At 36.2% G+C, this 19,073-nt stretch overlaps 1 protein-coding gene across 2 annotated transcripts in view; it reads right to left on the bottom strand.

The window, feature by feature from the left end:
* The window catches only part of CDH5 (cadherin 5), a 452,074-nt gene that overhangs the window by 199,498 nt on the left and 233,503 nt on the right, over positions 1-19,073 (bottom strand). For both annotated transcript variants that reach the window (XM_044081819.1, XM_044081818.1), the window contains exons 3-4: positions 13,514-13,808; positions 13,154-13,273 (exon numbers count right to left, since the gene is read on the bottom strand). In XM_044081819.1, the coding sequence (XP_043937754.1) occupies positions 13,154-13,273; positions 13,514-13,808 (415 nt within the window). The remainder of the gene's footprint in view (positions 1-13,153; positions 13,274-13,513; positions 13,809-19,073) is intronic.

Below are 19,073 nucleotides of genomic sequence, written 5' to 3'. Positions count from 1 at the left end.
GGGTGATCTGTAGAATTAGAGATCCAGTAGTCCTGTATCTCTTGTATCTCCATAAATTAAACAATCCCCACTAATACTAGGATCAGAGATCTAAACCTACATCAGAAAATAAATAAAACATGGTGGAAAGAGAGGGGTTTGTTATATAATGTCTTCTCCAACTCTTGAATAGACTTCCCTGCAAATTAAGCAGTGTGGTGTGTTATATTCTTTCATACAGCAATTAAGTGACTGGATGGCTGTTCATAATTCACCTCTGGCTTGACTGGTTTAGTCTTCTTGGAAAAAAAGAAGTAAGATGTAAGGATGGGTTCTGGCAGGGTTTAAATGGCCACTAAGATGGGCACTGACAATGTGTAAATGACCACTAGGATGGGCACTAGCAGGGTGTAAATGGCCACTAGGCTCAAATTGCCTTGCATTTTCTATGATCCTATTATCTTTTAATGTTTTGGGCAATGGCATTCCAATAGGCAGGCACTGCATTTAGGGAGTTTTTTTTCGGTTGTCTCTAGTTTTTATGGAGGGGATCTCCCTAGAGATATATTTTCAGATCCTGTAAGAGAATAAGTTTATTCCTTCCAATTAATCTATTTCTAAAGGAGACATTAGCTGTGATGTTGTAATTTGCAGTTAAGGCTGTGTAACAGTAATAGCTCTAGCTGATACTGGTAGCCAATGACATTTGAAGAGTGTTGTACAGGTTATTTTCTATTTGTTGGGCAGATGAATGATTCTGTGGATTTTACCTTCAATGGTTTGTAGGAGAGTTTCAAACTCCAATTTTGGGGAGACAGTATGAAAATGACGGGTAATGCATTTTCTAACCCAGGCAGCAGTTATCCGACTTTGCCAACAGGACTGAAAAAATTGCTAAGGCACTTAAAATCTACTGATATCTGGTTGAACTGTTGGCTTGACTGAAAGCTTAGCTTGTTTAGTTTTGATTCCTATTTTATTGTATGAATAAATGATTTGGCAAGAAGTAGTGAATTAACTGCGATGTTTTCTGGATGTCTTGTCTTATGTCTTATGATGTTTTTTGTTCTTATTTGTGTCTTTGATGCATGCAGATGCTAAATGGGGAGCCTTACTGTTTGTCACTAGCCAGTTGATCGATGCTCAGAACATCGACTCTGGAAGATCAGTGGTATCTTGTCATGGTGGTTAGACTTGATGTAGACTGAGAAGGTAAGTCCTGCCTTTCCCTCGCTCTTACCCTCTTTCTTAGAATTACTATATGTATAGTTGCAGATATGGAGGCTTTTCCCCATGTCAGGGGCTACCCCCATACAAAAATGTTTTTGCATTTTGTAACCTTGGGAGCACCATTGTTTTCAGTAGTGATCTATCAAGGATTTAGGTGTTTTGAATTCAAATCATACCCCTCAACCTCTTAGAGCAAGAAATCAGAACAAAGCCATAAATAATGGGGGGACAAAGTCCCCAAAAAATAGGGAACATTTTTAAATATTGCTCTTACAAGCTTAAAAAGTTGATAGAATAACAGGTTTTGTGTTAGCATGAATTTTCTGAAATACATGAAGCCTGAAACTCAAATGTCTGTCATTATTTTCTGACTTTGATATTTAATGACTTGCCAATGATTTGCCAGAAAACCACAATTTTATAAAAAACAGACCAAAAATATGAGGCAAAAATCTGGACATTCTGCGAAAATCTGTACAGTTGAGAGGTATGATTGAAACAATCACATATTAATTAATCAAGATTAGATTATTCATAGTAAATCCACTGTAGTACTGAGCTCACTGTATCAAGTGGGCATGAATAGTTTGTAATAATGGCATTCAGGAATAAAGCTCTGATTAAGGGTCAGGCAACCCTAGTTTAATTAGTGGCTAGGTGATTGATGGTACAAGCCAGTAGGATGAGCATGCCTATCCAGGAAGCGGGACTATTGTGGATCTTAGGTGGGAATGGAGCTCATAAAGTCAACACTGGTCTGGGTGGGGGGAGGGTGCTAGAACAGATTTGGCTGCTGATGGCCCTGAGGTGGGACATGTTGTCAGGCTATTCCCAGTTGCTCATACAGAATAACAACATATTGTGAAAGGTAGTTAGGGCTAAGAAAATCCCTAAGCTGCTCATCATGAATTGATTAGCCATTGCAGAAAGGAAAGAGATGGATTAATGGTTTTTTAATTGGAGACAAAAAGGGACATACCATTACAGAGCCATTTTAGGGGGAAAATCCAGACTACCTGATCATGGGATGACTCCCCTCTCTGTGGCATGCATGCATGTGGATGACAAGCAGCACAAGGAAACCAAACAAAATGAGGGCATGAGTGTTGAAAGCTTTCAAATTAAAACTGGGTTGTGTGACCTCATGGCAGGTTATATTAGTTAAACATGTTCTGGGAGAGAGTCATTGTATGGGTACTGTAGGGAGCTTGTACCTGCTTCACTTAAAGTTTTGTATTTTGACTCATTCAGAGGAAGAGCTTTGATCAAGCAGCATTTACTATACAATAATTTGAATTCATATAACATATGTTTTTTATTGTTTGTTTTTTTTATTGTTGTGACTTTAAGTGGAGTGGTTTGTTATGTAATTAATTAGGTCACATGCCTTTTAAACCTATTTTAAGTAGCAGTGTTGAGTGTTTGTTCAGTTCTGAAGAAGTTCCCGTTACTTGAATTGGAACAAAAGTGCTTAACTAGCATTACAATTTATCTGGTTTTATCCTTCATTGGTGTCACTTCGTGGATTTGTATTCACAGTTCAGCAATTTGTTTTCGATTTTTTTTGTGGATATTCTGTTTTTCTCCTTCATTGTCTCTTCCAAGTTTTCTTTCTATTTCTTATGTTTCACTGAATATGTTATTATCAGTAAAATAGAGTTTCAAGAACAAAACAAAAATGATGCAGCAGAAAAGAACATTTTATTTATTTTATTTATTTTACATTTGTTGACCGGGATAGTCCGACTGGATGCATGTCCATTTTCAGCGGAGGCCCGGGGAGAAAAGCTCCAAGGGTAAGCAGATACAGCATTACATATTACAGTCTATTTACAGAGATTACATAAGTAAGCAAGTTAAACAAGTTCCACATGAAGAACATGAAGTAACATTGCAAGAATAACCAAAAGGAAAAATGTACCGAGTAATATTAGTCCATAACTTATAAATATTACAATGTGCACATACATGTTTGATATCAGAATCAAAGCTACATCTTGCCCTCCTGTTTACAATTTGTTTTACAGATTTCTTTAATTCCATGCAGATATCCAGACTTGCCTTAAATATGGTCACAATCCTGGCTTTTTTATCACATTCTCCCCATGTATGAAATTAACTAACTCTGCATATTAAGGAAAGTTTTACTCTAGCTACATTCCTGACCACCTTGAGAATTGGATGGACACTGAGACATTCTCCCTGGGCGTATCTTGTAGGCCCTTTCTTGAGGATGGAGATAACTCTTCATGTTGGGTGTTTTGGACTTGGGATGAAAATGGCCTGATAACTGATTGCCTAATATCTATCTATGTGTGAACCTATGAAACTACTACAAACTCCAACAGCCTGCTTCATGAACCATTTCAATGTCAGATTCATTTTATTCACAGTACTCCATAACTGTAACCTTCCAGCTGTTATATTCTGATTGACTGTTTCCAAACCCAAGCAGTTAAATAAAAAAAAATACTCTAAAACATTTTAGAACAAGATAAGGGATAACATCTTTCTTCATCTGACTATAGCATAGTCTGAACAAATAAACCAAATGCAGTGATTTTTTTTTCTTTCTTTCTTTCTTTCTTTCTTTCTTTCTTTCTTTTTCTTTCTTCATTTTATTATGTTTTTAGTTTGCTTCAGGTTCTCTCACCACATGACAACCAAGCATCTGCTTCAGCCTCCATATGGACCATTTGTTCATCTTCATGGAGAGAATCTAGCACCATTCATTCACCATCAGGGTTGTACACCTTTTGAGTCGAGACTCCATCAGTTCATTTGGTCCCTGTAAGAGCAGGGATCTTCTGTTTTACTGTGAGATTGCATCAGCTTCTTTGCTCCCTTTAGCAGTGAAAGCTGGGCACTTACAGGGGAGCCATCGTACATTGTGGAATGGGGATTGCTTGGTTTTATACACCTATCCCCATAGATCTGGCAGCTATGGCACTTGTAATGGCTATAACAGAAGTCCCCTGTAGAGTATGATCCGCTTGTTGGCCCATATTGGTACATGCCATATACATTGCACTCCTGCAGATGTTGTAATGACAATAGCCCAGACTGCTTCTGTCCTCCAGGATGGGAGAGCCTGCACTGACTGCTTTTTCTTATCCTCACTCACCTGTCTTTTTCAGTGCTCTAGCTGCTAGTTGAAGTCATGTTGTTTGGGGTTTAGTCAAGGCTTTAATCTCTATTCCTTGGATGCTGGCCACCTGCACTCTTTCTATATGTCTTATTACTGGTTCCTAAAATCCTTCTTGAAAATATCCTTTGAATTCCTCTGACCATTAATATACCCTTGCTCTAGACAGAAACTGTTAAAATTAGTGGTACAGGAGTATACAGAAATTAAATGAGAATAGATAACATAGCAGAGATTAATGTAATAATTCTCATTCACAGCAGTATGACAAACTAAACTAATAAATTAACTAATCTAAAACATAAATAAGTGCTGACAAAAGGAAAAAAAAAACTATTGTAGTGTCATGAATGCAACCATGCTACATTCAAAGCTATATGTCAAAGTGTCAGGGCTCACCCTGGTTTAAACCTAAATGCTTATAGTTCCTCCTAGACCTCTGTCATGCAGTATCGAACATTTCCATTTACAGTGTACTGGATAAGTAGTAAGAATGTATGCAAGCAGCCAAGCACCCTGAATCCCCCTTTTTTGGACAAGTTATTCATCCAGTCATTTCTTTCTCTTTATCTGTAGTGGCCTCTTAACTTGCCTCAATAAACTTAATACATTAATCGTTACAGGCCCAAGATATGTGCATCTCTACGTTACTCTAAAAACACAGGCAGAGATCCTTGACCTGATTAGAACTAAAACCTTGGTGTGCTCACTTATCTTTAAACTGCTGTCTTTGATACAGTTTTCCTTAGCGTCTTGGGCATATGAGGAGCTAGCAGTGAAGGATGGGCAAGCCCGTCACAGAAGGGACAACATTCACCAATGATGCTCTCTAAGGGGAGGTATGGTCCAATAAGGGTAGGACCTCTTGGACGAGGTCAGTAAATGTAGGGGATGGGACAGAGAAAGTTGGTAGGGCATAGTGAAAAAAAAATCCACCTGAACAAAATGTAGACATCTGAGATCCCCAGGAAGCCCTTAGGTTCCACGACTGGCCCCATCAGTTTAATGGAGTATTTCAAGGGGAGTTTGTAGTTGCTGGCTGACCCAGAATTGATATATATATATATATAAGCTGTGAGACAGAAGACGGTGCAACACTGCTAAAAGTTTCTACAAAGCTCACACAGTACAGTATTATCTGTAAACAATACTTGTTTTCATATATTTGCAGTAGGGTACTTTAAAGTCTATTTGTGGGTAAAAATAGAAACTATAAGATTCACAAATTATTCAAAGTGAAAGTGGTTGTTTTGCATATGTGATATTCTAGAAAGAGGTAATTCCTGATAGCAAAAATCATTTAAAGGTTATTCAATGTTTTAATGATAGTTGGGCTAAAATAACTTCAGTACTGCACTGCTGAGCCTGAGACATTTTTCCACCAATGGGAACACAACATACATTAAACATTTCAGTCTGGATGGTGAGTTTTGAGTTGCTGTATGAGTCAGAAGTCAGACAAAATCACGAAAGCATGCAATTAGATCAAACAATGTCTGAGAAATGGATGACGTCATTAACCAGCTTTCAGGTCTGTGAGAGGGTCTGCATGGCATCTGACAAGAAGAAGGCAGAAAATGCATTAAGAGCATGGTGGTAATGGGACAGAGGTGTGAAGGAAACAGGTTAATAGCAGAACAGCAACGTAAGTTGGTAACACTTAGAGATGAAGTGGACCTTCAAGATTCAATAGTGCAATCTACAATATAAGTAGGATAACTTCACATTAATAGTGCTGCTCGATCACCGAGAAGGAAGACATGGGATTCATTCCACAGGAAGACAAGTAAATGTACTCATTAGCCAATTGTATGGCTATAGGTTTTACCAGGACATAAAAAACTCGCAAAGTAATGGAGGCTCATGCGGTCCATTAAAATAAGAGCGTGCACGCTTTGCAAATTCTTACAGAGGAAAAAAAGTAGCAACTCTAAAAAATAGCCCATGAATCAAAAGCATGGACTTTTTTTTCAAAGATCCGTATAATAGGTGTAAGCAGTGACATCCAGTGGCCTGGCAAATTAGGTAAGGAGGGTCCTGCAAAGCTTATTTACCTTGATGATCTAGATTAATAAACAAGAGGGTAGGAGGCGGGTGTTTGGATATCATTACCCATTCTCTGTCCCTGTTTGGGTCATAGAGGGAGTGGTAGCATATTTCAGGGATGAGATAGGAGAAAAGAGACTCAGGTTGCTGGAGGAGCTCCCCCATGGAATAGCACTTCCCCAAAAATGATTAGGGTGTACACGGAAGCTAAGTTAGCAGAAAGGAATGAGAATGATGGAGTTTTGGATTTCAGTACGACAGAAAAATAATAAAAAAATATAGGGCATTCACAGGGAGCATAAAGACAAAGAATGAGAAGTGGGCATGACAGTGGGATTATCTGACAGGAGGGCCCTGGAGAAGGACTCATTCAGAAACTGCTGTCCACCAAAAGGGAGAGACTTGCCAGAGATTAGGATAGACTGGCATTGAACTTTATGATCATTGAGGGCCCCAGAGAAAGGAATGCTGGTAGTCTAGAAAAATGCATAGAAGTGCACAGCTTAGATGCAGTGGGTGGTATGAGGCAAAGAATGGGATCTACTGGTACAACTGACGAGAGCAAAGAACTTCAGTAGGAATGTTCCCTATAGTTTGACAAAAAAAGAGGAAAAACTGTGAGTTACTGTTAGAAAAAATAGCTTGACAGATGGCACAGGACAGTGGACTTTGTGACAGGAATGTTTGATCTAAAAAGGATGTTGATATTACCCCATATCTAATATTTAATAAGGCATGCATTCAATTGACAAGGCCTGTATTCATTTGATCAGAAGAAGCAGGTGTTGAAAAAGGTTAAGAACCTATGATAATATGTTTATATGGACAGGGAAGGGAGTAAAGGTAGGAAAGGAATCATGAAAGGTACAAAGGAGGTATGAAGATGGATTATGCTGGATATGAGAATAAGTATTTCTGCTGCTTCAGTGGGCATAAATCAAAAGACCAGTGCATTGCAGAGTGAGGAACAAAGCTGGGTTGTGTATGGAAATGAGAGAAGTGTTGGAATCATAAGCAGTTATATATGGCAGAATTGGTCAGAAGGATAGAAAAAGCAGTTATAAAACAAAACATTGAAAGGCTTTATTCCTACAGGAAATGTTTGATGACAACATCTATAAGAACTGGAAGAAAATCACTGGGAAGAACCAAAGAACTGAAAAAGAGGGAACCATATGTAAGAAGTGCAGTTTGGTGATGTTTGAGTTAGAGACAGCTCTAATCAAGGCATATGGTCAATAGAGGTTGTATGGTTGGAGTATGAAGGGCTGCAAATATTGTTAAAAGTGAGGTAGAAGGAGAGGTGAAATAAAGTTAATAATAAGAGCAGGGCATACAGGTAGGCCACTGTTAAGAAAGGAAGAAAGGTCAACAGATGAAGATTTAGTAAGTACAGGGAAACATGAAAATGAAAATAAATTTTCTATAACTGAGAAAGACCTAGAAAAGGCTGGAATCTAGGGTATGAGAGGAAGCACAAGATATGTGCAGAGGTGAGAGAAGAGTAGCCCAGTTCATGATATGCAGATAAGACCTGTTTTATAGATGGCATAGAAGAATGCACAAGCTCAGGCCAGAAGGGTCTGGATTAAAAGCTGAATGCTGGGGGTACAAGGAAGGAAAGGCTAACAGCCTACACATCTGCTGGGACTTCAATATATTGGCCAAACTATGGGATGGGGTGGCATAAACTTAACTAGACGTATAGAACAAAAAATGTGGCTTTGTCTCTTTGGATTCGAAAATAACAGAGAGGTTCAGACTTAATAGAAAATGTTAGAGATAAGATTTTCAGCAGCCTGGGTAAAAATAAAGACATCAAAAGAATGGGAGCCCAGAGACTGTCAAGACAAATGTTTAGAATTGATGCCTGGATTGGTTTATGAATGTAAAAGGGAAGCTGACGGTAGGGTGGTTGGTGAATAAACTAGCGAGAAAGTAATGAGGTTTAGAAAAATGTGAAATGCAGATGGCATCAGAGGAAAAGGATGCACTGCCCTGTAAATCTGAAAAGTGCTTTCACATATGCCATATCGCCAGACTACCAGTCCACAGAAAACATTTGATCGAGGTCTGAGTAAAGAAACTACTTGCAAGTCAGTTTGACAACATTAACTTATAATTAGAATTTTCCTTGCAAGGAGTTCAATGGCCAAGATACCATCTGCAATTGCTGCCACTTCGGAGACTCACAGCAATTATAGGTGCTGGTTTTCCCTAATAAACCATGTTAGTGATTTCTTCCTGGAGCAAGTTTATGAGCACAAAGTTACCACTGGCCAAAACTAAATCATGAAGCAAAAACATGGAATGATAGGGAAACTAATTATGCCCTAAATGATTTATGTAGCTTTTACCCAGTGGCACCATTTTAAATCCATGTCTGCATCTGAAATTTGAAAGAAGAGATTCTCAAAGTTGCAGTCATTCAGTAGTTTGCTTTTTGTGATGCTGCTGCTTCGTTTGTAACCAAGTTATTTTTTTTTTAGTAAAGAGGACTAAGTTGCTTCATCACTAAAGTGTGCACTGCCTCTTTTAATCTGCTCTGGCTTGTGTATTATATTTATATAGCTGTAAACAAGTTGTGTCCATCTGTGCAGTATCCAAGCTACCTGTGGTTAAGCACTTCGAATGTAACAACCACCACTATGTGGTGAATTGCTCAGCCATCAGGGTTCATGTAAAGTACTCAAACAAATAAACAAGAAAGGGTAAAAATTAATTGACTAACTAAAATAACAAAATAACCCTTTTCCAGTCCAACCAGGGCAGAACACACTGGCAGGATAACATGAAAATGCAAACAAGTAGGTTAAGTGCTTTTGTTCTTTTAATAAAGAACTTCTTCAGAACAAAAAACATTAAAAACAATCAGTTTAAATGTCATCTCCACATGACTTAATAGAACAATCCACCAATCAAAAACAAATAAGCTTCAACTGATTAACTGGTTAAATACCACAAAAAAGAAAGAAAGAAAAACAAAAGAACTCTCTTAGTCATAAATCTCTTCTTTAAATACACTTAAACTTTAATAAACTTTTAATAGAAATTGCTTCATTTAAAGCTGGTTCCATATTGGCACGATGAAAAACTTGCCATTTTAATTCTAAATATTTGAAAAAGTTGTTATACTGACTAATGAAGCACTTAGAATCAACTCCCTGAGCTACCATAAAATAAAACTTCCTAAAATCAGAACATACCAAACTGTCTAGCTAATGCATTATTAGTATCTTTACTTTTAATAGCTCTAAGATGTTCACTAATTCACATATTTAATTTCCTTGTAGCCTTACCAATATAAAAAACTCGGACACCCACAGCTTAAAGCTAAATATACTAGTCCTTTACTTTTGCAATTGAACTTACCCCTAGCCTTAAAAGTAAACCCAAGATGTTTGAAGTGGTATTGGCTACTAGGATAAATGTATCTGCAAAATTTGCAATTTTAGTAAGGAAATATATCTTTTACTTCATTTCTATCCTTAGTGTCATTGTCCTTAAAGTGTTCTAATTTTCTTTTTCTTTCAGCTTTTCCCGGTTAGGGGTCACCAGAGCAGATCACCTGTCCGCTCATGATTGGCAGTGGAGTTTTTATGGTGTCGAGTTGACAGCTCAGTGCCCAACCTTCCACAGAAGGCACACACATGCACGCACTCATGCCTAGGGCCAATTTAGAGTGTCCAATCCACCTACAGCATGTCTTTGGGAGGAAACCAGAGCACCCAAAGGAAACCCACATGACCACAAAGAGGACATGCAGACTCCGCACAGAAGGCACCCCAGATGAGGATTGAACTGGAGAAGGTCTTGCTGTGAGGCGGCAACACTAACTGCTGCACCACCATGGCCACCCGCCCTTAAGGTGTTCTAATAAAAAAATTAAATTAGGAGCTTTTTTATAAATAAACTTGTGTTCCTGACCCATTATCTTGGAAATTTCATGATTTCCCAGAATCACTTTCTAATTTTCCTTAATAATATTCCTAACTAAATTACTTTCAATACTCATGGGAATAGGAAAAGCACAATTTTTATCATTACCTTCACTACAACTTTTACTTTTTGGTGTGTATCCACCAAACAGAATAGGTGGAAATGTTTCTCCCCTGTGCTTGATAATTGTTCAGAAATTTCTGCTAATTTGTCTCTTGGGTATCCTCTCTCACAGAACATATCTACCAGCAGGTCCAGTTCTTTTAAAAATAAGGTACTGTCACTAACAATCCTACTCAAATGGATAACCTGGCCTCTAAAAATATTAAATTTCATAAAAGGGGATAATAACTAGTGTAATGTAAATAATTATTACTAAAAGTCCTATTTCAAAAAATAGTACCACTAAATTGTTTTAATAATATAAATATCTCCCATATCCCCATATATCCCTCATCCTTTTTTCCTTTCTCAAAACACAACCTACTCACTCCCTTCATTTCAATTCTACTCCATCCCCCCTTTTTTTTTTCTTTCTCATAACTCAACCTATTCACCTCTCACTGTTCTACTCTGCTCTAATTCTTCCTACCTCTCAACTCATGAAACTATGAGTGCATATATGCCTGCACTCCAAATTTTACTTATATACTCCAAAATACTTGTGGTTTAATTTCATTCAATGCTTTGCTACAGCACCTTGGTCAAATGTTATTATTCTGTTTCATATGTTACTGTGTTTTAGTAGTGTTTGAAAATTGTATTTGTTAACTTTGTTGATATTAGCTTTGTAATATTTGTATATGGAGCTTTTCTCCCAGGGCGTCCATTGAAAACGGGCTCATTTTCGGCCCAATGGACTTTCCCGGTTAACAAACTGCAAATAAATAAAATAAGTAAATAACTAAATAGCTTTATATTGGATTTGAGGACAAGTTTCAAGGTGAAAGTGGGTGTGATGATAAATGGCTGCTGGATAGAGTTAGAATTAGATGTTGAGGAATTCTCAGTTAAAGATGCTACACTGTCTATGAAATAAGATTTGAATTGTATTGCAGTTTTGAGTGATGAGTTTTTGGGGGAAAGGTTAGATTTGAATTTATGGCCAGGATGCAAAATTTCCTTAATGGCTGTCCAGACTCTTTTTAGGGCTGTGTTTATTATTATTCTGAAAGTTTTTGTGTCTTCATTAATTTGCATTTTTAGTACAATTGTGAAGCATTCTAAAGTTTTCAGGATATTTTATGTTTTATATTTTTGTCATTCTTTCCATAATTTATCTCTATCCTGCATTTGAATTCTACTCTTTTTGGATAGCCAAATTGCAGTATTTGATTTTAGTCTCTTCCTTCTAGGAGATGCACAGCTATTCAGGATAGTCAGGAAAGTTGTATTGAATTTATTTACAGCATCATATAAGGGGGGAGGATTTGTAGGAAGTTCCAGTTAATAGATGATAGGATAGTAATGAATATTTCTGGGTTAAAATTGGAAAGGTTTCATGTTGTTTTACAAACATGCTGTTTAAGTGGATGTGTGAGATGTCTGGTTTTATAGATTGAGAGATGATCAGTAAGACAGTCAGACTTTGTACCAGAGTATTTGTTTGGGTCCAATATTAAAATCCAGTCTAATAGGGAATTTGAAGTCTTGCTGTAATTTTTTCAAGTATTTTTGCTAATGGACAAAGGTCATCAATTGCTCTGTAATCTGATGAAGTATTTGAAGCCTAGGATCTTATTTTGAGGTATTATGAGGAAATATTTAAAGCTTAGTTGTATTAAGGTTATAAAACAAAGACTGTAGATATGTGCTAGGGTTTTAAAAGGTATCCTACCTGCAGTGTTCAGGATGTAAGCATTGGCAGATTTAGGCTGTGGTGCACAGGGTGTGACCCCTCCTTCTGATATTTTGACTTAGTACTACTGTTGAAAAAAAAAGTTTTCTTAACTTGATACATCATGGCCTAAAATAAAAACAACTATACCATTTTTAGCTGTGCATTCCAATTTTGATCAGCAATGCACTTTCCAATTTTTAGCTGTGCCCTCCATTTTACTGCCATGATGTACTGAGCTGCAGATGTCTTTTTAGCATTTGCTTCCTTGTCTGTAACATAACTGTGCTGGGCAGTGTGACTGGCAAATCTCTCTGGTAATCCAGTGACTTATAAAGTGCACATTTGAATGGTGGAAGAGCTTAGTGTGGAGTAAGTCTAGAAAAAGAGTTGTAAAATGAGCACATCGCCATGGACTCTGGACTCAGGTGTGATGCAGCTCCAGCCTTCAGTGACTTGCCAAGAGTTACTTACCTTATAACTAGGTAAGTAAACAGAATTAGATATGCCACAATAACTATGCTTCACTTAATCTGATATTAAAAGGTACAGGCTAGAGTTTTATTTTTGTGTCTGTACATGTACAGGTGTGTGTGTGTGTGTGTGTGTGTGTGTGTGTGTGTGTGTGTGTGTGTGTGTGTGTGTGTGTGTGTGTGTGTGTGTGTGCGTGTGTGTGTGCGTGTGTGTGTGTGTGCATTTCAGTATGTATAATATATATTATATGATAGAGAGACAGAGGAATAATTATGAGAGACAAAGAGGTATTTAGATAACAAGGCTGGGGAAAATTAGATGCGCACAGGTTAACACATATGAATTATTTTGTTTGTAATTATGTTTAAATAACTTCAGCATCTTATCTGGTTTACTTTCAACTGATTGCAATCTTTTCCTCTTCTTTATCCTAGGCAGATACTTAAAGCCAGATATTTTGTATGTATTACTTTCTTTTAGCAAAATTATGTAAAATAAATTACCTGTTTCTGGGTGAATCTGAAAATATTCACTGCCATTATATAAATGGTATTCAATTTTCGCATGTGTCCAGACTGTTGGGTCATCTGCATCTTTTGCTGACACCTGAATGACAGATTTTCCTAAAGGAATAATTTGATACAGAAATTTGTTAATATGATATAGCTGTGGCAGTAAAATGCTATTATCTAAAACAAACAACGTCAACATTTTTTGTAATTCTAAAGTATGTTTGAGAGTAGCATTAGCAGCTCTCTTTGTAACTTGACATTTTTGTATTAACCTTCAGAACTTATTTGGACTGCAGCTATATACTAATGTCACATTAGGCAAGATTAACCATTATATGTTGGTAAACATACCTTTTGGAGAATTTTCAGGGATTGTTGCTTGATATACAGTTTGTGAGAAAACAGGTGCATTGTCATTGACATCGGAGACTAGAATAACAAACGCTGAAGATTTATCCAACTCTTTTCCAGTCTTCTTATCCAAGACTTTAGCAGTCAGGTTGTATTGTGATTTTTCTTCACGGTTCAGTGTTTTTATTACGTATATATCACCTGCAGTTTCATTAACTTGGAAAAGCGTATCCGCACCTTCTCCTGTTATTTTGTATATTACTGACTGTGAATTATCTGCTGCAGTTGATTTTATCTGTAATGGGAAATTAATAAAATTAAATTGTTGTTGGAAATAGTAATAAGCAGATATTGTGAGGTAGTACATAGTCTCTGTAACTTTGCTAAAGAACACCAAAGTGATTTGGAAACAGCATTAATTTGTTGGAGTATTCAAGATGTCACCTACAGAGCAATTATCTAAAATTTGCCATAATAACACATCCTTTAAAAGAGTCCCCTCCACACACTACTAGCTACCAGTGCCAGGGCTAGTAAGGAACATATTGCTAACCATTGGCTACATATATTAATATTTTGCACCAGTAGGGTATGCATAATACATATTAATCATTAACACACTGTAGATACCTAATCTGTAGTAACCTAATGTGATGAATTAGCATAGATAAAGAAGGAATGTAGTTTATATATATATATATATATATATATATATATATATATATATATATATATATATATATATATATATATATATATATATATATATATATATATATATATATATATATATATATGTATATATATATATATATATATATATATATATATATATATATATATATATATATATATATATAAAATCAGTTAGCTGTCCAGTAGACAAATACCTCCATGTGCTCCTGATAATCCTCTAATTATAGACAAATACCTCCATGTGCTCCTGATAATCCTCTAATTATTCTAGTGCAGAGAGTACACTCATGGCCACATGCCAAAGTCCCAAGTCTTTGGGGGATCCTTACTGTAATAATAACCTTTTTACTCATCAACATCATTAAGTTCAAACATTTCCTATCCTCTCAGGGACATATCCAATTAAGAACAATGAAGGGTTTGACACCATTTTCCAGGCCAAAGTAGGTGACACCAGTGTTGAATTACTGCCATTAAATCCCCAAAATCTTGACATTCCCAAAAGCTATACAACCAGTCCCCTAACTGTGGTGCTAAGCATCTTCACCATGAAGGGAAACCTGCTAGAAATATATGCACAACCTGAGACTAGGTATAAAATTATTTTAAGAAGCATTGCTATCCAAAAATAACAGTCACTTGGATCTATTAGCATGTCTAGGGTATAAAAGAATCGCACTCCATTGTCCTTGTGGAATCTGAAGACCCAGGCCCTTCTTCCAGAGTATCCTGAACTTATTCATATATTACATCTCATCAGATGCTAAGATAAATTGAAGAATAGTAACTAAACCTTTGGATAATGTCTAATCTGGCATCAAACCACCATTACACTTACATGGGCCAGCCAATTATGCAAATTGTAGCAAGCTGACATTTCTGAAACTTATTGTGAGACTGGCAAAAAATTTATTTTTCATAACTAATTGTAAACTCTGTGGAAAAATACCTCCAGGCCATTACCCAGTCTTCTCTAAATATCTTTTTTTTTTCAAATGTCTAACCACTGGAAGTTTTGCGAGGTATCTGACTAGTATGAGACAGTCTGCACTATAACCTGAAGACATTCACATGGACAGCAACTCCTCCAGCCAATTACCTGTTTTTGTCTCTCTTTAACAGTACACAAAACTAAACATAGGAACTCTGAAGAGATTCATCTCATGGATTGCCTTTCTATATGTATGACATTCTTAATTTGCCATAAAAGGCAAGCATGACCACAAGTTGTGTCTTAAAAGATAATTTCTAGGGAGGGTTCAGCTTGTATGATAGAACATATAAAAGCAATTTAAGTCGCGCAGCCTAGATGCATGTTCTAAAATCAAGAACTCTCTGACCTCCCAAACTCATTGGAAGGGTTATTATGTTCCATTCCAGATGTGTTTTCTTACCTTCTCAAAAGAAAGGCTGTAACCCATTGATTTAAATTTAAGACAAAAGTTTCTAAAGGGTATAGAAGGGGAACTACTTGTACTGTGAATAAAAGGAAGGATAAATCAGGATTTTGCCTGAATTGTCTGTTGGAAGTCCTGGCAAAGGCCTGTTCGACCTTGTATAAATATCTTAGTAGTGGAGAATATTTCTTCATAAGAAAAGTTTATTGATTCACCAACCCAGAAGCATAGCAGTGCACTAAAATATTTTATACAGTTTTGTTTTCCAAGAAATACAAGCCTTTCTTTAAACACCTAGAGATGGATTATAGAATCTTGAGTTTCAAAGCATTAATTTTATAGCTTCATAAAACAAATAAACAAATTCAGTTCTTGGAATGCCCTTACCAAGTCAAATAGAGGGTTAGACAGGCAGAGAAGAAGGTTGTCTGCATATAGTGACACTTTTATTTGCTGACTGCCATCTGTAACACCAGTACAAGATGCCATTCTTAAATGTTCTTCTAAAGACTCTGTATAGAGAGTGAATAGCAAGGGGAGCAGGTGACATCCCTATATATTGCCTTGCTGAGTCTTTACTGGTAGCGACAGCCTTGGACTTATGTTAATGTAAGCCAGTGAAAGATAATACAGGTTGTTGGGTATAAAATGTAATGCAGTCAATGCAGCATTATTGAAAATACCTTTCTAGTAATTTTTCATATTAGGGGGTTGTAACTGAGTAAAATATAACAATATTATCAATTGTAAGCCATTATTTGCTTAGTTCCAAATTAGTGCTCTGAGGCATAATTGTTTACACCATATTATCAGAAGAAAAGAATTATACCAACAGTCCATATGTACGGGGCCTTAAGTCCTTTCTTACAAAACAGGGGTTAGTCTAATAGTGCAGGACTAACCATTTCTAAAGCAACAATCTCAAGTCCTTTTGTGTTGGTGGTCACTAAAGCTATTTATCAAGCATCAACCTAGACAATGTAAGACAATTTTATTATTGCAAAAGAGAACTTAATGCTATCTTATTATTGAAAATATCTTGCCATTAAAAAGAATACCATTCAGCCTGCTTGTATGGGGCTTTAAAATCTTTTTTCTAGATGGATAAAACTACCCCTTGCTGATCTTTGTGCGATTAAAAATCTTTTGTTCTAAAAACTGGCTTCCAGTTGAACACATCTGGTTAACCTATGGCTCCCCCCCCCCCACACACACACATACACACTCTGATCCAGTCATGAGAAGGGCAAGATCCTATGGGCAACCAACCAGAAAAAAGAATCCTGGATAAGGAACTCCCTACAATTGTAACAATCTGTATAAACAAGACTGCAAATGTTTTAAAACTGGAATGCAATGTAGAGCCTATTTGCCTTCAAATAAAGGCATGACTACAGAATAATTTAGAGACTGTATAAAAATGTATAAGATACCAAAAGAGAAAATGCCAGTAATGCTTTATACTATCATATATCAGCATATCCTAAATATAAAAAAAAATATTTTTGGGGGCTCAAAAAAAATTTTTTTTATAAGAGAGAAGGCAATCATAAAAATACAATTTAACAGAAAGAAAGATTATGACAACAGACAGATAAAGTACAAGGCTTGAATGGCACTATTAATATAAAGTGTTTTTTTTCAAAGGACAGGAAGTACAAAAGTGTTGAATTTTAATTTTAATTGTATATGCTACAGCTTCATTATCTATGCTGTCAGACAGCTGATTAAGTATTAAGTCATGTGATTTTTAAGTCATGTGATTTTTAAGTGTATTTAATGGAGTTGTTCTTAATGTTCTTCATTCTAATGAAATCCTTGTAAAAAGAGACAAATGTTCTTAACTAAACAGGTGTTTGGTGTTTTTTTGTTTGGTTTGTTTAGTATTAAATACATGAGAATCAGAGCTGTTTAGTGTTTTATGCTTTGATTCTTCTCTTTACAACTGCAGACTTGAGCAACTAACTTAACCCCTACCAGTTAGAAAAGACATCCTGTAAAAAGTCATGGAAGATAAAGCCCTTACAAAAGAAAATGTTACTCTTTTAAGGCATGGATGGTACTCTTGCCTTACCGCTGTACTTCAGTATTAATGGTCCATGATCAGACAGTGTTATTTGTAGTATACTTAAACCCCTTAACAAGTACTCCCCTCCTTGGAGTCAAGAATTTTGTCTGTGCTAGAATAACATGTTTATCTAGGTGTAGGAGAATCACAAGTATTCTCACTATTCCCTTCTTCTGCAAACCTATAGGAATCCATTATTCTCACTTGAGAAATGAGACTGCATCTACGTTTGCTAAAGGTGCAGGGGTACAATATTCCTTCAGGCCTCTCTGTATCTCACCTGTCCTAAAAATTGAATTTCAATCTCAATTCCACACTAATAAACCTTTTTGGAACACTATTTATTCCCTTATAAGGCTAGCTTGCTCTATCTACTAAGTCCCAGGAGATATGTCTAAGCAGATTAGTGTCACCATCCTCTCTTCCAACCTACCCTTCCAGGCTACATATCAACCTACATTATCTATTTTCTTCTACAAGATATCAAAAGGAGTACATTTCTTTATTAGTATAGCAAAGATTCTGCACTTATGTTATGTATATGATATAAATCCTCCTATACAATATCACCAATCCCATAACGTACTCTGTTTATCAATAGATAAATTAGTCTCCTGTAAACATGCAAATCTGGAGTTTAACTATAAGAAACTATGCAGTTCACAATTTGATTGGATTCATAAACCCACTGACATTCTAAAAAACTAAAAAAATATTCCAGATTGACAAAGAAAAAAATACTGTATGAAAAAAATAGTGTCTGCTCCCATATCAACTCAAGGCATTAATTGCACCATGCAAGAAACATGAGAAAATAAGTTCCAAATAAAGATGATTGCCACATGTAGAGTGCCCCTGTTTAACCTCCTCTTGTGAAAAACAAACACTATCCCATTACAAACAAAATTAAAAGTATTCACAAAAAGTATCCAACATTGCTGCTTCCAAGGTGGTGGCACATAGCTGCTACCAAGATAATGGAGATGCAGTGGAACAATATATTTATAAATTTCGAAGATAGATTACAACTGATAAAAATGCTATTGCTTCCTAAAATTCTGCATGTAGTACAAGCTATCTTGTTAATGCCCAAGAAATGTTATCTTAAGGAAATAACTTCAATATTATTAATATTTCTATGGCACCCTAAAAGAAATAGAATTGCATTATCACGTCATATTAGGCAATGGGAAAAAGGAGGACTAAACTTTCCAGATATCAAATCTTATATAAGAGCTGTCCTACTCAAAACTGTGATAGACTGGATACATCCTAAGAATACATCTAACTGGAAATTATTACATTAAACTATAATAAGAAATGAAAACAACTTGTCAAAAAATACCTTAGTTATAGAAAAGGATAATAAATTATGGTATTCATTGAGTTTAAACCTACA

The sequence above is a fragment of the Protopterus annectens genome, chromosome 8.part1 (assembly GCF_019279795.1).
Source record: "Protopterus annectens isolate FY-2018-M chromosome 8.part1, PAN1.0, whole genome shotgun sequence".
Lineage (NCBI taxonomy): Eukaryota > Metazoa > Chordata > Ceratodontiformes > Protopteridae > Protopterus > Protopterus annectens.
This window is presented reverse-complemented; position numbering and strand designations above follow the sequence as displayed.